At 42.1% G+C, this 20998-nt stretch overlaps 1 protein-coding gene across 1 annotated transcript in view; it reads right to left on the bottom strand.

Moving 5' to 3' along the window:
• Positions 1-20998, bottom strand: part of SLC9A9 (solute carrier family 9 member A9) — a 327170-nt gene that overhangs the window by 178455 nt on the left and 127717 nt on the right. The window contains exons 7-8 of the mRNA XM_075068481.1: positions 5957-6095; positions 3822-3927 (exon numbers count right to left, since the gene is read on the bottom strand). Coding sequence (XP_074924582.1) covers positions 3822-3927; positions 5957-6095 — 245 coding nt within the window. The remainder of the gene's footprint in view (positions 1-3821; positions 3928-5956; positions 6096-20998) is intronic.

The following is a 20998-nucleotide window of genomic DNA, read 5'->3' as shown; positions in this document are numbered from 1 at the left end:
ATCAGCCTGACAGCAAAATGCTTTCTTCACTGTGTATGGGATATAAATTAGGCAATTATATATTTTTTTCAAACACTTATTAGCAGAATTGTCCAATTTTCTTCTGACATCTTTCAGTTTGATTCTGGACTGCTATCACCGACATAGCATGCATCAAAGATAAAAATATTCACTAGTTCTTTTCTCATTAAAATGTCAGATTCTGGAACCAAAAATGTAAATGTCTGTCTCAGTTTCCTGCTAAATTAAATGCACACTTCTTAGTTTTACTGCGAATGAACAATGTTGGAATTCTGGACAGGAGAATGTGATTAGATCTATCCGAGCAGAGTGAGAAAGTCTCTTGTCAGTGGCTTGTACCTGTGGCTTTATTTGGGGGGGGATAGTAGTGACTAACTTACTTTTCCATTCCCTCTGCTCCTTTTTTTAAAAAAAAAAAATGAAAAAAAGCACTAATTCAGGACCCCTATCACTGAAGCAGAACTATGGATTAAAGTGAAAGATTTAGGGAGAAATGGAAAACGGGTTCGTCAGTGTAATACAACAGGAATGATTTTCTGAAGTTATTGGAAAATTTAATGTAATATAAAAAAAATGAAAAACCTGATAATAAAAAAAATAGCTATATGAACCAAATCAATTAGCAGATAGCTAAACTCCAACTATGCCAACCTCTTTGATAATGGGTAATAAGATTTTAAATAGCAACTAGATTGGTAGACTTTTTACTCCATTTGTGAAACATACAGGCATAATAATAGCTTGTTAGCTGATGCCAGGCATAAGGAAATCAGTCTCAAATGAATTTTACTCCATTGTTTATATTTATAGTGGCAATTCATCTTAGAGTAAAAGATGGCAATATGTGATGCTGATAATGGGACTCATGCCACAAAAGAGGTAACTGCTATCCTAAGATGTATCACTGATGGTGTGCATTAATTTATAAATAATTCCTTTACTGAAGGAGAGAGAGGGAATAAATTTCCTTGATTGATCATTTCACAAATAGGCAAAAGGAAATTACTTCCTTGTAATTCTTACTCTCTAATGGCCTGATTTTGCAAGGTGCTAGACAAACTCAACTCCTAAAGATATAACTTGTAACAGAGCCCTGCATTTTGGCTGAGGAGCGCACTATGAGGAGGTGTGCTCTTAATACAACCCTGGAAGTGACTGCTTAGGCCAAGAGGCTCTTCTGTAACATAAGCACAGCTGCTGACTCCATGAGTGCTCTGGGGCTGTAGCACCCATAGAAAAAAAAATAGGGGTTCTGCACACCCACCAGCCACAGCTTTTTGGTGGTGCTGCTGATCAGTTGTTTGGCAGGGCCACCAATCAGGTGTTTGGTGGCCGGTGGAAGATGCTCAGGGGAGAGCGCAGAGCAATGAGTGGTGGGTGGGGAGTCTCAGGAAGGGGGTGGAGTGAGGGCGGGGAGAGGTGGAGCGAGGCCGGAACCTCAGGATAAGGGTCAGTGTAGAGGAGTGGCCTCAGGGCAGAGCAGGGGTGGAACATCCACTTGGAATAATAAAAATCAGCACCTGTGAACATAAGCATAGTCCGCTGCATTGCTTCTTTCTGGTGGCTGCATAGATTAACCTAATTTTAAATAGATTCCACTAGTTTGGGATTAAGAAATCAGACGCTTCCTCCTAAATCTGCATCTCTCATTGTGCAGTGAAATGTGCTACTGGCAAGCTAAGTCAAGTCACCTGAGGATCTGTTAATCAGTAGAATGAACCCCACTCTGAAATATAACTTAAAAAAACATCACGGAAGGAGTGGATAAGAGCATTTTCAGGCAAGGGTGAGAGAAGATGGAAGTTACATTGGAACTGGTTAAAAGCAAATGGCTAAAAATATCTACTTTAAGCTGAAATGTCAATACAGTATTAATAGTTGTTGCATTTGGAAAACTCAGCTCTGAACTTCTAAAGCTATAAGGAAGACTTCATGTGTTCTTTTTTCCTAACAGCTTCTGACAAAGGCCTTTCATAGAAGCTAAGTGACAGAGGCTCAACCCTGCTGATAAATGAGGCAATGTAATTAACAATTGCCAACTGAGACAAAGAACCTGCATATGAAAAGAACTGCTAGTGACAGAATTAAAAGGGCGGGGTTTGTTTTCCTTGCAATTTGTGTGGGTGGAGCAATTTCCTTTTTTTAACATCTATGTCAGTTCTTTTATTTGTAAGTAAAGCTTAACTTCCTTGTACTTTTTTTTTTTCTTTTAATTGGATCATGACTTTGCTTTCCACTCACTTTCTGGCCATTAAAAATGTAGTTTACTATGGCTACTATGTCACTATAAAACCTCTCTGTGCCATTGGTAGTTAGGGCTTTGATTTCTGACATGTTAAAAAAAATGAAACACCATCCCAAGTGACTAGTGGGAGAGTACATTATGTGCCACCGTATTTGCAGTGTGAAGAAATTATATATGCCAATTATTTGGACATGCAGTCTGCTCCAGCATTCTGACAGTGGGACATGCCTTCAGTATAGCAATGCCTGAAGCAATGACAGCATTAGAGGCAGTATCAGTATTTCCATTATGAACCCTGCTTTTCAATTATTTAAAAATTTAGTAACACCACACTGGTTTCTGGCTAAAATGTGACACCCATGGAATCAGCTGGGGAGGTTTTAAAAATCCTATTTTAGAAAGCGTGGGAAGTCACTCTCAACTTAAAAAAAAAGGATTTAGAAGTTATTCCATTTTTTTCTATAGGTAAACAGCAGGTTATTAGAGACAATGTTTTGAAAACAGCCAGTAAGCACAACAGGACTAAACAAGGCCTTGTTCAGGTTAAAGTCGATTTTCTTTGGAAAGTGATAGAGCATGGCTCTCTTGTTTAACTTGTGCTACATTGGCATTCATCCACCTTTGGTATAGAATGGGACAGAAAATTGTGCATAAAATGAGGAAGAGGAGTGAGCATGCAATTGACAACAAACCACACACCGGTTTCAAAGTCCTCTGAACAAATGGCTTATCACACAAAGGGCAAAATCCTGGCTCCACTGAAGCCAGTGGGAGTTTTGCTATTGACTTCAGTGTACCCAGGTTTTCACCCAGGGCCTCATTGATCCCCAAAAACTTTACAAGGATCATGTTCAAAGTAAAAATTAACAGGTCTTGAGCAATTTCTCCAGCAAAACTAAAACGGGCTCACTATTAATGCTCAGGCGCTCTGGTTTTCCTTTAACTTTCCCTGGTGTGAATTATGGCAGTTGATTGTCAAAAATAACTGTCAAAAACCTCAGTAGGCTTAAACTATTATGAATCATTCTTCCTAATCACATTATGAAATCAGTTAGAGTCTGGACATTGTACAGATTACTTCTGTGCATTACTGGGGGTTACTTCTGTGTACGTTTTCCATTGTGTATGAATGTTTTCACTTGTTCTGTGTGTTGAAGAAAGCAATCTCTGGGCATCTATTTGACTATGGTTGCACAAATGCTATTTTCATGTTGATGCAGCGATGTGTAGGCAGTAAGTGGTTCTGGTCTGTTACTGGGCAGCCTGTACCTCTCTCCTGCTGCAACAGGGATTTGAGTGGGAGCAATAAAAAAAAAAAAACCCAACAACCAAACAAAAACTTGTGCAGAAAAAAAAGTCATTCAGGTATCTATGAATTTGTGCCTTCAGATGGATGTTTGCAGCACCCACACTTTTAAGCAATAAAAAGAAGCAACTGGATTTTGGAAGATTCATATAAGATGTCATGCTCAAAATAGGTATGCTGTTTTACCACATCACAGATTTACTAAAGAGCCCCACAGTCTTTGCTTAGTCAGGAAAATGCAACACTTACCTGTAAGACCAGCAGCTTCCGCTGACAGGAAGGCACTCCAAGACAGGAGGAAGAACAGGCCTGTTTCCAGCATGGGGAACTCACACAGCTTTGTAAATTTTGTCAAGTGCTAAAAAATACTAAGGAAAAAAAGCAAACAGCTTTGCAGCCTAAATTCACCCCCCATCATCATAAATGAGGTCCAGATGCACAGTAAAACTATTCAGCTATATCATACGAAGCACATAAGCATGTGCCTTCAATGGGACCTTAAGTTTATACATGTTATTAAGTGCTTTGCTGGATCAAGGCCTAAGTGATGGAATTTAGCATTACTTATCCAGCATTAGTTTACTTCACATATATACTTCTATTTATATGAGCTGTTGAAATGTGCTCATGTCATGTGGTTTCAAAGAAATGTTGCTGTGAAAAGGTGATATAGCAACAAGATAACCAAAAAGCCAAGTTGGTCCACGGCCTTTATTGTCTCTGTCAAAAGGGAAGAAGGTCAGCTTTACTATGTAGCCTTTAAATGGAATCAGTTTAGAAAGCATAATCAGTGCTTCAGAACTGGACTCTCAAAGGAATCAAGATGGGGAAGCTGACTGACACATTAATGCTTTGTTTAGTCATTTATACTTGTGTAAAGTGAGTGTAAGTTGCTACTGTTGTGATCTGTAGCCTTTTTACACCAATTGATGTAAATGACTAAACAAGATGTACGGAAATGGAGAATCACGACTTTCCCAGTTCGGATAAACTGCACTTTGATTTGTAGTCAATAGCTTGGCTTGTACTTCATTTAATTACTGCTACTACATAAATTGTAAATTAAATATTGTATTGTATTTTATGTGAGCATCTTAAAATACTTTGCAAACATTGTTATTGTACCCATTTTAAGGCAGCGTTCACTGAGGTATAGAGAGATTAAGGTCTGAATCTTCAAAGGTAGTTAGGATCTAGCTACCGTTGAGGCTCTGGGCCCAAGGGCTTGTCTACACTAGAAACTTAAGTCACCTGTTATGTTAGCTGTGAAACTGATAAATATGATGACTAACAACTGATTAAGTAATGCAATGTCTATACAGACACTGCATCAACCTAACTACACTGACATGAGCCCTACACTTCTTGTTGAGGTGGACTTACTATGTTGGTTTAGTATTGGACTTACATCGGTGGGAGCAAGGCTGTAGTGTGTACACTGACATAATTAGGTTGACGTAAGCTGCCTTATATCGATCTAACTCTGTAGCATAGACCAAGGGTAAGTATTTTGCCTAAAGTCCCACAGTGAGTCTCTATCAGAGTTTAAGATAGAACCCAGGAGTCTTGGCTCCTTTTGCCTATTTCACCCAGTAGACAACACTTCTGACTATTATCCAGTTACATTATATTTCTGTGTAGTTGTATGGGTCAGTTAAGATATAACAACTACTGGGAAGGCTGAGTGTGGTATGAAGCAAGGGTTTCATTACATACATTCATGTTAGTGTCAAGTGGAACAGCACAGAAGAATGTTGATGTCTTGGTGCTTTGATTTTCTCAGGAAAGCTAAAATACTTCGTAACCTGTAATCCCATGACTGTCAGTGGCTGTGAGCTCTGTCAAGGAGGTGAGCTCAATCCTTGGAGTAAGGTTGCACCATAGATATCTCCTTCCCTTTCCCTAGTCTGGTCCAGTGTGGTGATCCATTCCTTGTTGATTGAAAGGACTGGTCAGCATGACAATGTTTTGAGGAGAAATAAAATAAATGGGGAAAGAGAGGGATTTCAGGAGAGTCTCTCATATAAGAGCATTTGGGGTCCAGTCCTGCACCTTTTACTAAGGAATAGTCCTTAGGCATAAGGGTGGTGATCTTACTGAGGTCAATGAGACTACTTATAGCAGTAAGGGCTCTAGATTTTGGGCCAGATCCTCCATTGGTTAAAATCAGCATAGCTTCATTGAAATCATTGAAGCTGTGTTGATTTTCTCCAGCTGAGGACCTGGCTTTGTTTACAGAGCCTCTTCAAACCCCTGGTCAAGAAGTTCAAGCTCAAAGTAAAGATAGTCTATCTTAATCACAGATAGCCTTGGGAGTTCTTTTCAAGGCAAACAGTCTTTCAAACCTGCAGAGTTTTTTCTGTTTGGAAAACAATAAAGGATATTAAAGCTGTGACAACAGCATATGAAGACCCCATTGCAAAAGATCCAGCAAAGATCCCCAGGAAATTTCCCACAGACTGGAAGAAAGCAGCAGCATCAAATGTGTTAGGATTCTCCTTGGGACTGTAAACAGAAATCGAACTGAAGAGAAGACAAGGGGGAGAGAGGAAAATAATGAATTAAATCACATCATCATTATAGTGAAATCATGTGTTAAACATACCCACTTTGTAGGCACTTACAATACAAGCGAATGCTCCTCAGGGCTGTTAGCAAAATAGAAAGGCAAGAAAAAGGAGACTAGGAGGACAGGGTTTATTTTTCGAGGCAATAACCTGAGAATCAGTGGTTTGCTGCCAGTCAGTAAACATTTTTATACTAGGACTGTCATACAGAATATTGTTTCCAAGCCAGCTAGGCATTAAACCATGGTAGGTGTATAAAGAATAGGCAGGGAAAATAGATAACTTTGAATTATTTATTGGCTATATGTCTTCAGAACTGTTATATATTCACAAATATTCCTGATAAAAAGTGCACTTTTACAGCTGAGGCACAAATGGGCGATACAAATCACAGTATGTACCAAATCTTCAGCAGTGATGCTGTCATAAACCACAAACTAGTTCCCTTCCCTAGCATAACCCTTCGTAAACAAAACGGAGAACATGTCAAGAGCTGCACAATATGAAACCCCAGGGAAAAACGAGAACTGTTTTTCCACAGAAAGAAACTGCTGTAGTTGCCAGAGGTCATCTTTTATATCCAGTCTCTGTCTGTAACCATCAAGATTATTTTCTTATGGGAAATTGCTCCACCAATGGCAAGGCCGTATCTTTAAACATTTTTGAGGGCATCAAATTTGCTATTTACTACTAGTGACTTGATGCCCAGAATGCTAATGATACCGCCAAGTGTGAATGTATTTCTGCTTGTTGTAACATAAAAATTAACAGATGCACTGTAGCCCCAAGCTTCCCAAATACTAATTAAGCAACATTTCAGATTTTTGTGGTTCTGTTGCTTTTGACACTTGAGGTCTTTTATGTTCACTGTCAAAGAAAATCAAGTGAGCTTGGCAGTGGATTTTAGAACCGAGTTTACATTGCCGTAAAATGACTGGTATTTTAAACATCAAAACTAGATTATTTTAAATTGGGGTGAATATTTCATGCTCATGGATGTGTTCTTAATGTTTATCTCTGCAATTGGATGTTTTCTATCTGGAGATTAGGCAGCAGAGATGCAGCTCTGTATTCAAGGTTTTTCTGAACAGTTGCACTCATTTAAGGGTCTCCTGATGTTACCCAGAGACCAGCAACTAGGCTACTCACTTCTAGATCTCATCCCTTGGCTAGTCAAGGATATACAGAAAGTGAAGTGAACATGAGTGAATAAGAGAACAATCCTTAGAAGTACTGAACTCCCAGTGGCTGGTGCTCACCACTTGTCTGGATCTGGACCTAAAGTCTTACTTCTTTATTTTAAGCATTTAGCGTGCCCATCACCACACTCTCTTGACACACATGAGAACACATAGCACTTAGTGCTATGAATTTTGAAAGCACTGTACATAAATTAATTAAGCTTCACATAATTCTAGTGATGTAGCTAAGTAACAGTTACAATTCCAAATTTTACATATTGGAAAATTGAAGTGACTAGTTCAAAGGTCACATAGAGAATCAGTGGCAGGGCCGGAATCAGACTTTCAGAGCTCTTGATTCTTGGCCCCAATCCTCTAGTCCAGGCTGCCTCTTGAGGGCAAAGGGGATGATTTAGTATTGATAAATATTTTATTTGACTCAAAGTGACACATTCTTGTATTACACCTGGCTGCATTGTGATCACCACTGTGGTCATTAAGCAGGGTTTAAGAAGTGCTGTACAGTAATGTGCAAACGAGCAGTGACATTCTAAACCCATGCACTGAGAATGTGAATATGAATGCTGAAAACCTTCCTTACATACAGAAAATTTCAAAGCATCAGAAGCGGACGCAGAGTAGCACTTGATTTCCAAAAATTGTCTTGTTAACTTCAATGGGACTGTCTGAGGACCCAGTGAGGAAGCATTTCATATTCTGGACCTGTACCATCGCATCCAGTTTAAGTGCCAACCAGTGCATGTGTATGCCTGGGACCAGCACTGCCAGTTCTCTCTGAATTGCTGCACATGCCATGCTGGAGAACAATCTCTTGCCTTCATTCTTGTCTTGAGATGATGCTCATCACTGACCCCTTCGGTCTGAGGTTTTAGCCTTTATGTCACATCAGAGATTATAGTAAAAACATACAACTTGCACTCTCTGAGCAGCTGCTTCTTTCATTTGATATCTTCTTAGCTATAGTACGGTAGGTCAACAAACTCTTATTTTCTAATGTTTCTTGTATACCTAAAAGGGACTCCAGTTGTTTGTTCTGTGTTGAAATGTTATAGTTAAAATTCTGTCCCTTGATTGTAGGTCACATTCTCATTGATTCTTTACCTCAAAGACATATACAAAAAGACTGCAGTTTCTCACACCTGTTTCTTAATTGTAAATGGGGAATTGACCTTTTATGTCACTGTGTTTTGAATGGTGATTTCAGTCAGGTCAATCTAGCATTTTTCCTGAATGCATCAAAGAAAGCTGATGAACTATCCAGAGGGCCTGGCCAATGCAAGGGATACTAAATATTAAAAGCCACAAGAACTGTATCAAGAGCTCCTTGACCTGGAAGAAGAATACACCTGCCAAATGTCAATGAAAGCCATTAATGAACTACTTATTAATTATGCAAAAGAGGTATCCTGGTTTAAAATCAGTTAAAGAGTTTTATGCTAGTTTTTATCACCAATTACATGGGCATTTTCTCAAAGAAAAAAACCCAAACAACTTATTTTAAATTAAACCAGAGCTAACCGCAGAACTGAAGCAGCCTTCAGCATAGCAGTTCTTTCTCTTTTGAAAAGGGAATAAATACTGTAAGCCTACCATTGACTCAGAAGAAAAAGCACATTCTAAATCTTGGCTCATCTTTATAATTGAAACAAAAGGAAATATTTGGTTTAAACAATTTTATGCCCTAACTACGCTACCCAGGAAAACTGTGCTAGCAATTCTTTCTGGCAAGAATTGTTGCCCTGAACAGTTCTCCTAGGGTCTAAAGCTTTTACATCCAAATAGGTGAATGTTTATATGAATTTATTGAGTTATTAAACATTTTCTCTGCCTAGAGGTCTTCTTACACTTTAAAAAGTGTGACTGTTAGGACAGGAATCACTGCGTCTTATACATGACTGGTTATGATAAGACTTTAGAAAATCTGATATTGGTCACTAAACACTGAGCCCAAAATTCCTTATGTTTAGTTTGATAACTAAACTAGATGTACTATTCAAGAAGCAGTGCAATTTTTTCTAGTGTCATGAACTAGAGAAGAAAGAAACCAATTAAATATGTGGAGTTACCCAGCTCATTCCCCTGACAATGCAAGATTATATTTCCAAGCTCCCTGTCTTGTCTAATTTTAAATGTCTCAAGCAAGGAATTTCCATCCCTTTTCTGTAAAATCTGTTATGTTAATATTCAGCTCTCATTGTCAGGAAATTTTTCCTCGTAATTCTGTCTAAATGTTCCTTTGCTTAATGTCATCTGATTACTAAAGCTTTGTTCGTCCTGTACCTCTCTAAATAATTCAACTCTCTGTTTGGGGTTCTTCTTAAACAGTAAAGTATTATCATGTTACCCTAAGTCTTTGTTTAGGCAAACTTAGCATATGAAGTTCTTTTATCATTGTCTAATCAACAAATCACCCAGAGCTTTCCATTTTTGAATACCCCCCAATTTATCAGCATCTTTCAACTATTAAGATGTCCAGAACTGAACATTCTGTTGTAGGTGCATTTGTTCCAATGACAAACATAATACCACCTAGCTCTCACAGAGTGCTTTTCATTAGCAGAGCTCAAAGAAGGTCAGTATTGGTATCTCCATTTTACAAATGGGGAAACTGAAGCACAGAGCAATGAAATGACTTACCTGAGGTGTCTCAGAGCAGTAGCAGGCCTAGAACCAAGGTGTCTAACATCCAAGTTCAGTGCTTGATCCACAGGGCCACATCATCTCCCTCCAGAAAATGATTTTTGTTTCAATGGATTGTAGTAAACCCATGACAAACAGCTAAAGGGAGGGGGTAGTAATTAGTCCCAGGGGGTTAAAAGGCCTCTCCCAATCCACTGAGGAGAGATAACCAGGGGAAATAAGGTACAGCTGGAACAGGGGTTACTAGGGAACTAATTAGATTCAGCTGGCTCTAACTGAATGTGACCTTTTTAAACCCTTCCCTGTAAGGAAGGGGGAGTGAGAGTAGCTGTCAGTAGGCTAGGTGCAGCAAGACTCTGAACCCTCTCCAGGAGGGAAGGAAAACAAGCACAAGGGATGGACTGGGGAAAGGAATAGCTGGACCCTGTGCTACTATTAAGGATTTGCCTTGCCCAAACCTATGTCTCCAAGGCTAAAAAGGACTGGGCCTGCTGAGGAAAGGAAGGTACTTTGCCACAAGATGACTTGTTATACAATGTGTAAGTCAAAAAAAAAAAATCATACTGTATATTTTTAACAACATACCACCTTATGAGAACCTCTTAGATGGCAGTAACTAAACAATATCTGGTGCAGATCTTTTCCAAAATTCTTGCGTTACAAGTACTCTCTCCCTCTTCCATGCCCCATCATCAGTGCTCTATGTGGTTTTTTATCTGATATTTCTCCAGATTGAATCCCATTTGGTGTTTTCCTGACCACAGTTTTTTTGTTTATACTATTGTTTGATCCTCACTAGTGTGCACAGTACTTTCTAGTTTAGTACTATCCACAAGGGATGAAATCCTGTTCCCACTGAAGTCAGTGGCAATACTCTCATTGAGATCAACAGAGCCAGGATTTCACCCTGGATGTCTACCCTGTAACATGGCAGGGCTTCTCAGCAGTTTACAAAGGATCTACTGCCATGCCCATAGCCTCCTTCAAACAGTCTTATTGTCCTAATCTAAACAAAACAAATACAAACAGCTCCTTGGGTCACCCTGGGCCACAAACTCCAGGGGATGTTTCCCCTTTTACCTTTCAAGCTCTCATTGCCTTCCTACCCAGGGGACTCTGACAGTCCTACTTCCTAACTCTGACTCACTGGTCTCCTCTCTCCACTAGCCCCAGGGGCCCTCTTTTAAAGCCTATTCTGGATCAGCTGATGCAGACAGGTGCACTGGCCCTGTTCCTCCTTAAAAGGTCAGTGTCACCCTATGACAACCCCTTTTCCAGGTCATCACTGAAGATGCTAAACAACATTGATCTCAGTTCTTGCCCCCAAGCTACTTATTTGACACTAAAGCAAAATGTCACAAGATAACACTTTGCACTGAAGACAGTCACAGTTAAACGTTATCTCTCTACTCTTGGTTCCCCCCTCCCTAAAATGGCTCTAACAACATTCGGTATGACCCTATTTCTGCTAGCCAACCTTCTGTGCTTGATGTAAAGGAGTGAGCTATGCTAACAAAACTGTGTGCAAGAGACTGTAAAGGTAATGTTACCGTATATTTACACAGAATGTTTAATTATTAAATATTAAAGTTCTTATCGTTAAATGAGTATTATAGCAAAATGGAGACTTTGACGGGTTCTTCCACACAAGTGGATTAATGTTAAACACAATCCAGATCCATCAAAAATGCATGGAATCATAGAGTCATAGATTCCAAGGCCAGAAGGGACCATTATAAATATCTAGTCTGACCATCTAGTCTGGAACCATCTTCAAAGTTTGGCAATAAATTAACCTAATGAACCTTGGATCATAGTTGGAGGATAAGGGAGACTTTATTGTTTCACCATCTCTAAACATTAGGGTAAAATGTCCCACAAACATCTCCCCCAGTGGCTACAGCTATGACCTTGGGCAAATCATTTAACCCACCCACCCTTCTTTTCCTGTCTACAAGATGGAGTTAATAATACCTAAAGTATGTCTACATTGTTACTGTGAGGTGTGATTGCAGCAAGTGTAGATATACCTGAGCTAGCTTTGATCTAACCAGATCAAAGTTAGCTCAAGTAACAATAGCAGTGAAGCTGCAGAAGTATGGGCAGCTGCATGGACTAGTCCCACCCACTGAGGAGCCTGGGTATATACTGAAGTGGTTACTGTTCATGCTGCTGGGGCTTCACTATTGTTATTCAAGCTAGCTTTGGTCTAGCTAGATCAAAGCTAACTTGGGTATGTCTACAAGTGCTGCAATCTCGCCTGCTGACTGCAGTGCAGACCTATCCTTAGCTACCTGCAGTACCTTGCTGGAGTGTGGTGAAGATTAACTAATGTTTGTACATGGCTTTCAACATGTGTTTTGCTAAGTATTAACAATATTGAACTAGTCAGTACATCATTTCTCCAATTATCTTCTTAAGACCCAATTCCCCTGTGGTGCCCACAGGAAACTGGCAAAGTGACAATGGACAGGTTGAGATACTGTCATGTTATTTATAAAAGAAGATCTATCGTGAATAAAAGGTATATCAGTATTGTGCATAGGATGTTATCCCTCTCCTTCAGGGAAAAAGAATTAAATAAGTGTGCTAATTATCACCTGATCATTTTACTGTATATTGTATCCTTCTTCCCTTCCTTTTATCTATTTTTTATCTTCTTAGGGTATGTCTATACTAGGAGCTGGGGTGAGTAATTTTGAGGAGACATATCTGCACCATTAAGCTAGTGCTCTAAAAATTGTGTGTAGTCACAATTGTGTAAGCAACAGGAGAGGCTAGTCACCCTCCATCCAAGCATGATCCCATCCAAGACCATAGATATGTAAGGGGGGAGAGGTGAGCCCCTCCTGCCGCTCACATGTGTGAAGCTACACACTATTTTAGTGTGCTAGCGGTATGTCTCCTTCAGACCCAGCCTGAAGTATAGATATACTCAGACTGCAAGACTGCAGGTCTTCCTATGTGTTTATATAGCGATTACTATTCAGGGCTCCAATGCTGAATGGGGTCCTTGAGCACTACTGTAACAAAAATAAAATAATAATCTTTCCAAATAAAATCTAGATTGATTAGCTATCATAGTCTGAGTTGTTTACAAGTATATATCACAGTTCATTCATGATGAGGAGAGTTTCTTGCCATGAACATTTTCTGGCCTGTGCATTTAGCAAAATGGCAGAGTTTTCCTGTAAGTAATCCAAGGCGTTTGAGGATTACAGCATGAATGTCCTCAGAATGTCATGACAGTTTTCTGGAGAGAAACTGGAGATGAGATTAAACCTTGTATTCCTCCTTTTACTCTGGAGGCCCAGCATGCCTAAGGCTAGTGTGACAGCATCAAAGAAAGAGATGTTAATCAATTGCAAACAACAGTACAGCAGAAAGAATCCATGCTTTTTATATAACCCAGTGCTTGTAGCAGTTTAGCTGTGGAAACAGACAACATGCTGCAGAAAACTTGCTGCAATACCTGAATCAGAATATATTACAAAGAAAATAAAGGTTCTAGTAAAGTACTATGGGGTGTGATTAGCAACAGTAAATAAAAGTAAAGGAGACCAATAGCAACTGATTTTTGCAGAGATACAGGAGTTAATTCTCTGATCATACCATACTACAGTATAAGGCCTGGTCTACATTACGCGTTTAAACCGATTTTAGCAGCGTTAAACCGATTTAACGCTGCACCCGTCCATACAATGAGGCCCTTTACATTGATATAAAGGGCTCTTTAAACTGGTTTCTGTACTCCTCCCTGACGAGAGGAGTAGCGCTGAAATCGGTATTACCATATCGGATTAGGGTTAGTGTGGCCGCAAATCGACGGTATTGGCCTCTGGACGGTATCCCACAGTGCACCATTGTGACCGCTCTGGACAGCAATCTGAACTTGGAGGCACTGGCCAGGTAGACAGGAAAAGCCCTGCGAACTTTTGAATTTCATTTCCTGTTTGGCCAGCGTGGAGAGCTCATCAGCACAGGTGACCACGCAGAGCTCATCAGCACAGGTAACAATGCAGTCTCCTGAGAATCGAAAAAGAGCTCCAGCATGGACCGCACGGGAGGTACTGGATCTGATCGCTATATGGGAGAGGATTCTGTGCTAACAGAACTCCGTTCCAAAAGACGAAATGAAAAAACATTTGAAAAAATTTCCAAGGGCATGATGGAGAAAGGCCACACCAGGGACTCAGTGCAGTGCAGAGTGAAAGTTAAGGAGCTCAGACAAGCCTACCAGAAAACCAAAGAAGCAAACGGAAGGTCTGGGGCAGGGCCGAAAACATGCCGCTTCTACGCTGAGCTGCATGCAATTCTAGGGGGGTCCGCCACCACTACCCACCCCTGTCCGTGGATTCCGAGGTGGGGTGGTAATCTCAGCCATGGCTGAGGATTCTGCGGACGGGGAAGATGAGGAGGAGGAAGAGGAGGACGAGCTTGCAGAGAGCACACAGCACTCCGTTCTCCCCAACAGCCAGGAGCTTTTTCTCACCCAGACGAATTACCCTCCCAGCCCTCCCAAGCCACTAGCCCAGACAATGAAGCCATGGAAGCGACCTCTGGTGAGTGTACCTTTGTAAATATAAAACATGGTTTTAAAAGCAAGCGTTTTTTAATGATTGATTTGCCCTGAGGACTTGGGATGCATTCGCGGCCAGTACAGTTATTGGAAAAGTTGTTAACATGTCTGGGGATGGAGCGGAAATCCTCCAGGGACATCTCCATGAAGCTCTCCTGGAGGTACTCCAAAAGCCTTTGCAGAAGGTTTCTGGGCAAGGCAGCCTTATTCCGTCCACCATGGTAGGACACTTGACCACGCCATGCATGTAGCAAGTAATCTGGTATCATTGCATGACAAAGCCTAGCTGCGTATGGTCCCGTGTGATTGCTGGCATTCAAGCAACATCCGTTCTTTATCTCGCTGTGTTATCCTCAGGAGAGTGATATCGTTCATGGTAACCTGGTTGAAATTCAGGAATTTAATTAAGGGGACAGAGATGGCCATTCCTACTGGGCTGTTTGCCTGTTGCTTAAAAGAAATCCTTCCTTGCACGTAGCCAAGCAGGGGGAGGGCCTGGTAATCCTGCAGGTAGCCAAAGGGGGCAGGTAGCCAAGCGGGGGGGGGAGGGGGGTAATGGCGCTGAGCTTTTTCGCGTTTGGCTAGCAGGGATCTTCCCTGCTACCAGCCACGCGGGGGGGGGGGAAAGGGGGTGATTAGCAGTGATCTTCCATGATACCAGCCATGCGGTGGGGGGAGGGGTAAAGCGATCATCCAGAGAATTGGATGGGGGGGGGGTGGTTTCTGCTGCTGCATGTTAACAGGAAAGAAGCAGCACTGAACGGGCTTTGCTTGGTATTTGGGAAAGGAGGGCACTGTGTATATGAAGGCTGCAGAAGCCGAAAGACAATGGCTTACCATGGCCGCATGCAAGCTGAATTCTGCTGCCCGGACCTGCGTCTGTGAGATCTCTAACACCAGAGCCGCAGGCACTCAATATTAAGATGCAAAATGCGACCTTGTAGTGAAATCATGTGCTATGTAAGGTGAATAGTGTTGTTCTGTGAAAGACTGTGAGTATAACCATTGTTCTGTAAAATGTATCTTTTTTAAACTTCTCTCCCTTTTTTACCTCCCTCATGCAGCTGCAAATTTTTCAAGCCTCCCTACTCCATCCGAAGGCTATCTCAGATAAGGCGGAGGAAAAAAAAAGACGCGAGACGAAATGTTCTCGGAAATCATGGAAGTAACCCGCAATGAAAGAGCTCATCTGAATGAGTGGAAGGACGTGGTATCAAATTACAGGAAAGATGCCAGTGAACGTGTGAGGACAGGAGGACCAACGTGAGGAGGAGGGCTCGAGATGAGAGGTGGCGGCAGGAAGATCAGAGGTGTAGGCAGGAAGATCAGCGGTGGCGGGATGCAACGCTGGGGCTGCTGCGTGATCAAACTGACATCCTCCGACGTCTGGTGGAGCTTCAGGAACAGCAGCAGGGTCACAGAGTGCCGCTGCAGCCCCTGTGTAACCACCCTCACCACTCACCATGTTCCATATCTTCCTCACCCAGACGTGTAAGAACGCGTGGGGAAGGCTTCGTGCACCCGCCCACTCCACCCCCGTGGACAGCCCAACCAAAAGGCTGTCATTACTTTGAAATATTTTTAGTGGCCTTTTCCTTCCCTCCTATCCTCCTCCCAAACCACACCCGGGATACCTTGTCAGTTCTCCCTCTTTTTATAATGACTTTTTAATAAAGAATACATGATTTTTAAATGATAGTGACTTTATTTCCTTAAGCAAGCTGTAATCGAGGGGGAGGGTGGGTTGCTTACAGGGAATGAGTCAATCAAGGGGGGGGGTTCATCAAGGGAAACAAACACAACAGTCACACCGTACCCTGGCCCGTGATGAAACTCGTTTTCAAAGCTTCTCTGATGCGCACCGCTTCCTGGTGTGCTCTTCTAATCGCCCTGGTGTCTGGCTGCGCGTAATCAGCGGCCAGGTGATTTGCCTCAGCCTCCCACCCCGCCATAAAGGTCTCCCCCTTACTCTCACAGAGATTGTGGAGCACACAGCAAGCAGCAATAACAATGGGGACATTGGTTTGGCTGAGGTCTGAGCGAGTCAGTAATGTGCGCCAGCGCGCGCCTTTAAACGGCCAAATGCACATTCTACCACCATTCTGCACTTGCTCAGCCTGTAGTTGAACAGCTCCTGACTACTGTCCAGGCTGCCTGTGTATGGCTTCATGAGCCATGGCATCAAGGGGTAGGCTGGGTCCCCAGGATAACTACAGGCATTTCAACATCCCCAACTGTTATTTTCTGGTCTGGGAAGTAATTCCCTTGCTGCAGCCGTTTAAACAGAGTAGTGTTCCTGAAGACGCGAGCGTCATGAACCCTTCCTGCCATCCCACGTGGATGTTGGTGAAACGTCCCTTGTGATCCACCAGTGCTTGCAGCACCATTGAAAAGTACCCCTTGCGGTTTACGTACTGGGTGCCCTGGTGCTCCGGTGCCAAGATAGGGATATGGGTTCCATCTATCGCCCCCCACAGTTAGGGAATCCCATTGCAGCAAAGCCATCCACTATGACCTGCACGTTTCCCAGAGTCACAACCTTTCGTAGCAGCAGCTTAATGATTGCTTTGGCTACTTGCATCACAGCAGCCCCCACAGTAGATTTTCCCACTCCAAATTGATTCCCGACTGACCGGTAGCTGTCTGGCGTTGCAAGCTTCCAGAGGGCTATTGCCACTCGCTTCTCAACTGTGAGGGCTGCTCTCATCTTGGTATTATGGCATTTCAGGGCAGGGGAAAGCAAGTCACAAAGTTCCATGAAAGTGCCCTTACGCATGCGAAAGTTTCGCAGCCACTGGGAATCGTCCCAAACCTGCAAAACTATGCGGTCCCACCAGTCTGTGCTTGTTTCCCGGGCCCAAAATCGGCGTTCAATGGCTAGAACCTGCCCCATTACCAGCAGGATCTCCAAAGCGCAGGGGCCCGCGGTTTGAGAGAATTCTGTGTCCATGTCCTCATCACTCTCGTCGCTGCCGCTCTGCCGTAGCCGCCTCCTCCTCGCCTGGCTTTGCAGGTCCTGGTTCAGCATAGACTGCACGAGAATGCGCGAGGTGTTTACAATGTCCATGATTGTGGTCTTGATCTGAGCAGGGTCCATGCTTGCTGTGCTATGGCGTTTGCACAGTTCACCCAGGAAAAAAGGCGCGAAATGGTTGTCTGCTGCTTTCACGGAGGGAGGGGTGAGGCTGTACCCAGAACCACCCGCGACTGTTTTTTCCCCATCAGGGCATATGGGATCTCAACCGGAATTCCAAGGGGCAGGGGAGACTGCGGGAACTATGGGATAGCTACAGGATAGGCTACCCACAGTGCATACACTCTGGAAATCGACGCTCGTGCTCAGTACGTGACGCACACCGCTGAATTAATGTGCTTAGTGTGGCCGCGTGCACTTGACTTTATACAATCTGTTTTACAAAACCGGTTTCTGTAAAATCGAATAATCCCGTAGTGTAGACATACTCCTACAATAACTAAAAGCAGTATCAATGAACAGGTGCTTCTTCTTTCTTCTTGCAGGAATATGCGACTATTGTGGAAAGAAAAGTCTTACGATAGGGGAACAGAATACTGTTTCCACTTGCTATGTCAAAGAACTTCTGGTTCCACAATGGTTTCCTTAGTTAACGCACCTTCCTTTTCGCTGCAGTATTGTATGATAAATATCTACATAAAGGAATATAGGGGAGCATGAAGGAGTCATGGCTGTCCAGTCCCAGACCTGGACTTTAGAGTCCACCAGTCTGGTCCTTCCCAAATCTGGACTTTGCGTCCAAAGTTTGGGGGCTTACGAAACTCCCCCAAGCTCACTACCAGCTTGGATATTTTTGGCCACCAGATCAGAAATTAATCTATGGGGCCTGATCCCCCTTTCCTCTCTCTGGTGTCCCCAACCCTCCCTTGGTGGACACCAATGATCCCAATCCCTTGGATGCTAAAAGCAGGGAAATAACCTTTTCCTCTCTCAGCTTGCCCTGCGCTAACCTGTGGACCAAAAACCAGCGTTTCCTCACGGACAAGGAGATGCAAATACCCACAGCTGGCTCTGCACCCCCTGCTCCAGGAACGAGGGAAAACTGTAACCACCAGAGAACAGAGAGAATTCTTCGTCTCTTTCCCCGTAGTCTGTCTTTCCTGACCCAATAGGAAAATAGCCCACAGCCTGGCTTTCCCTTTGCCTCCCTAGAAGAACTTCACAAGGTTTAAAAAGAAAACTTTATAGAAAAAAAGAAAGAAAATATAAAAAAATCATCTTGCATTAAGAAACTCAATACAGGCTCTTCCTTATAAGAAAATATAAAGAAACAGTCTGATTTAAAGATAGCCCAATTAACCAGCACAACAAAAACATACAGGTAAATACACCCAAAGACCATCATAGCTGAATTACTTTGCGGTTCCTGGGTACTTACAGATGTTTAGAAGAAGTATTAGGAGAGAATTAGAAGAAGACTTGTTTCCTCATAGCTAAGAAAACAACAAAGACCCCGAGTACCGAGTATACAAATTCCCGCCCCTGACTTTAAACAATCCAGTTCTCTGATTGGTCCTCTGGTCAGGTGTTCGGTTACCCTTTTCAGGTAAAAGAAACTTAACCCTTGCCTGAAACGATCTGCACTGAATCAAGTGGAACCTCCCTTAGCTGATAAGAAGTACATCGGGTGCTAATTAATTCCATCAAGAAAAATAAGATGGGATGGAAAAAATACTACTTTCTCAGAGTTCAAGGTTGCATAAAAGAAGGCAGCAAGATGGTGGCCTCTCTCAAAATGATGTATAATCATGATTGTATAAGTATAGGTAGAGTACAGGTATATAATTTGTTCCTGAAATGTGGGGTTTACAGGCAAACAAATCTGACTGAACAGTTTTTGCCTCCATACATTTTTTAAACTATGTGATTTTCCTTGATGCTGCTACAAAAACAAAAACACAAATACATAATGAAACACCCCTAAATTAACGATGCTGAAACCCAAAGGCAGACTCATCATTCATCTTAGCCTTCTGAAATGTAACCTTTAGCCTTCTGCAATGCAACCAGAAGCTGGATTTGAAAGTGCATAAGTAACACCTAACACCTTAGCAAACTCACTCTTAGCAAACAGCAGTGTCATAAGGTCATTAAATCCTTCCAACCTTCCCAGCCCCCCATGAAATTCATTCTAATCTACTAAAGCCAGTGTAGATTGGGTATCTACTTCCCGGTCCCAAGCCCACAAAAACAGATGGGAAGTGGAGACTGGAGAGGCATCCCAGTGTAGGAACGCGCTATGGCCAGCAAAAGCAGCCAATTACAGTGGTTATGGAGGCAGATATGTTGGGACTGTGTCTTTCAGAGGAAAGCTGCCAAAATTAAGGTGGGTATTTATGGAACGAAACACTCTGCCTTTATTCATTAGAAAATTTTAATAATGGTCAAAAAGGAACAAGAATGTTGAGAATTTGCATTAAAACAAACAAACAAACCAGGAAGGTCTCCAATACATTCTACCAAACAAACCTTTTTTTAGCTCTTGACAGTATATGAGGTTTTTCTGGACTTAAGACTCCAGATGTAAAAGCCAGATTTCACATACACACACATATTATATAGATATATACACATATACATATAGATATATGTATCCATTAAGCATACTGTTCATATACATACAAGAACTTGTAAACCAGGCTACCAATGGCCCTCAATTGGCTGGCTGTTCATGCATCCTTAGTTTTTCTGGGTATCCAAAAATCTGTTCTAGACAGTCTAAACACACTAGCCTCACTTAGCTTCAAGGTCACTCCTTTAATACAAGAGCCATCCCCAATATTCTCCTCGTAGAGTTTGCCCTTTGAATTCTAAAAATGAGTCAACTGCTGCTGTCTACCAGCCGTTTTGGAAGCCATTATCAGGGTTCTGTCAGTAGCAGTTCCCTTTCCTCTATATCATATGTATTTTTGTTCTTTTTTATTGTTTTCAAACCCCTCTTTTTGGCTCTTCAGTATATTGTTTTTTTTTCAGGGTGTCTTTTAAGCAGTAGTTTGACCACTTTAATGCAGATTAGCATGCACTGCTACAGCATGTAAAAGCTCTTATGGTTTGTGGTAACTCTTCCTAATGGAGCAAAACAATCCCCTTGCAAGCTGGTTACCTGATAGCAGCTATCAAGGCAACATACATCCCAGAAAGGTAAGGCAACCACAGATTTTGTGGAAAACATGAAATTAACCATTTGTCAGGAACAGCAATGAATATATGAAAAAATACAAAATTCATACTTTCTGCTAGATTTTCACTCGCTTCAAAAATCACTTACTTAGAAATGAAGGGTCAGATTTACTGTCTGTCATTCCAGTGACACCAAGCAGTCACAGAACTGGCTTAAATGACTGGGGAAGCAGTTTTATGGCTACCTTGTGTCACTGGAGTGTTGCAAAGCAGCGAGAGCATTT

Source organism: Chelonoidis abingdonii, chromosome 8 (genome assembly GCF_003597395.2).
Source record: "Chelonoidis abingdonii isolate Lonesome George chromosome 8, CheloAbing_2.0, whole genome shotgun sequence".
In the NCBI taxonomy this organism is placed as follows: Eukaryota; Metazoa; Chordata; order Testudines; family Testudinidae; genus Chelonoidis; species Chelonoidis abingdonii.
Note: the sequence above shows the minus strand (reverse complement) of the source record. Positions and strands in the feature narration are given on the sequence as shown.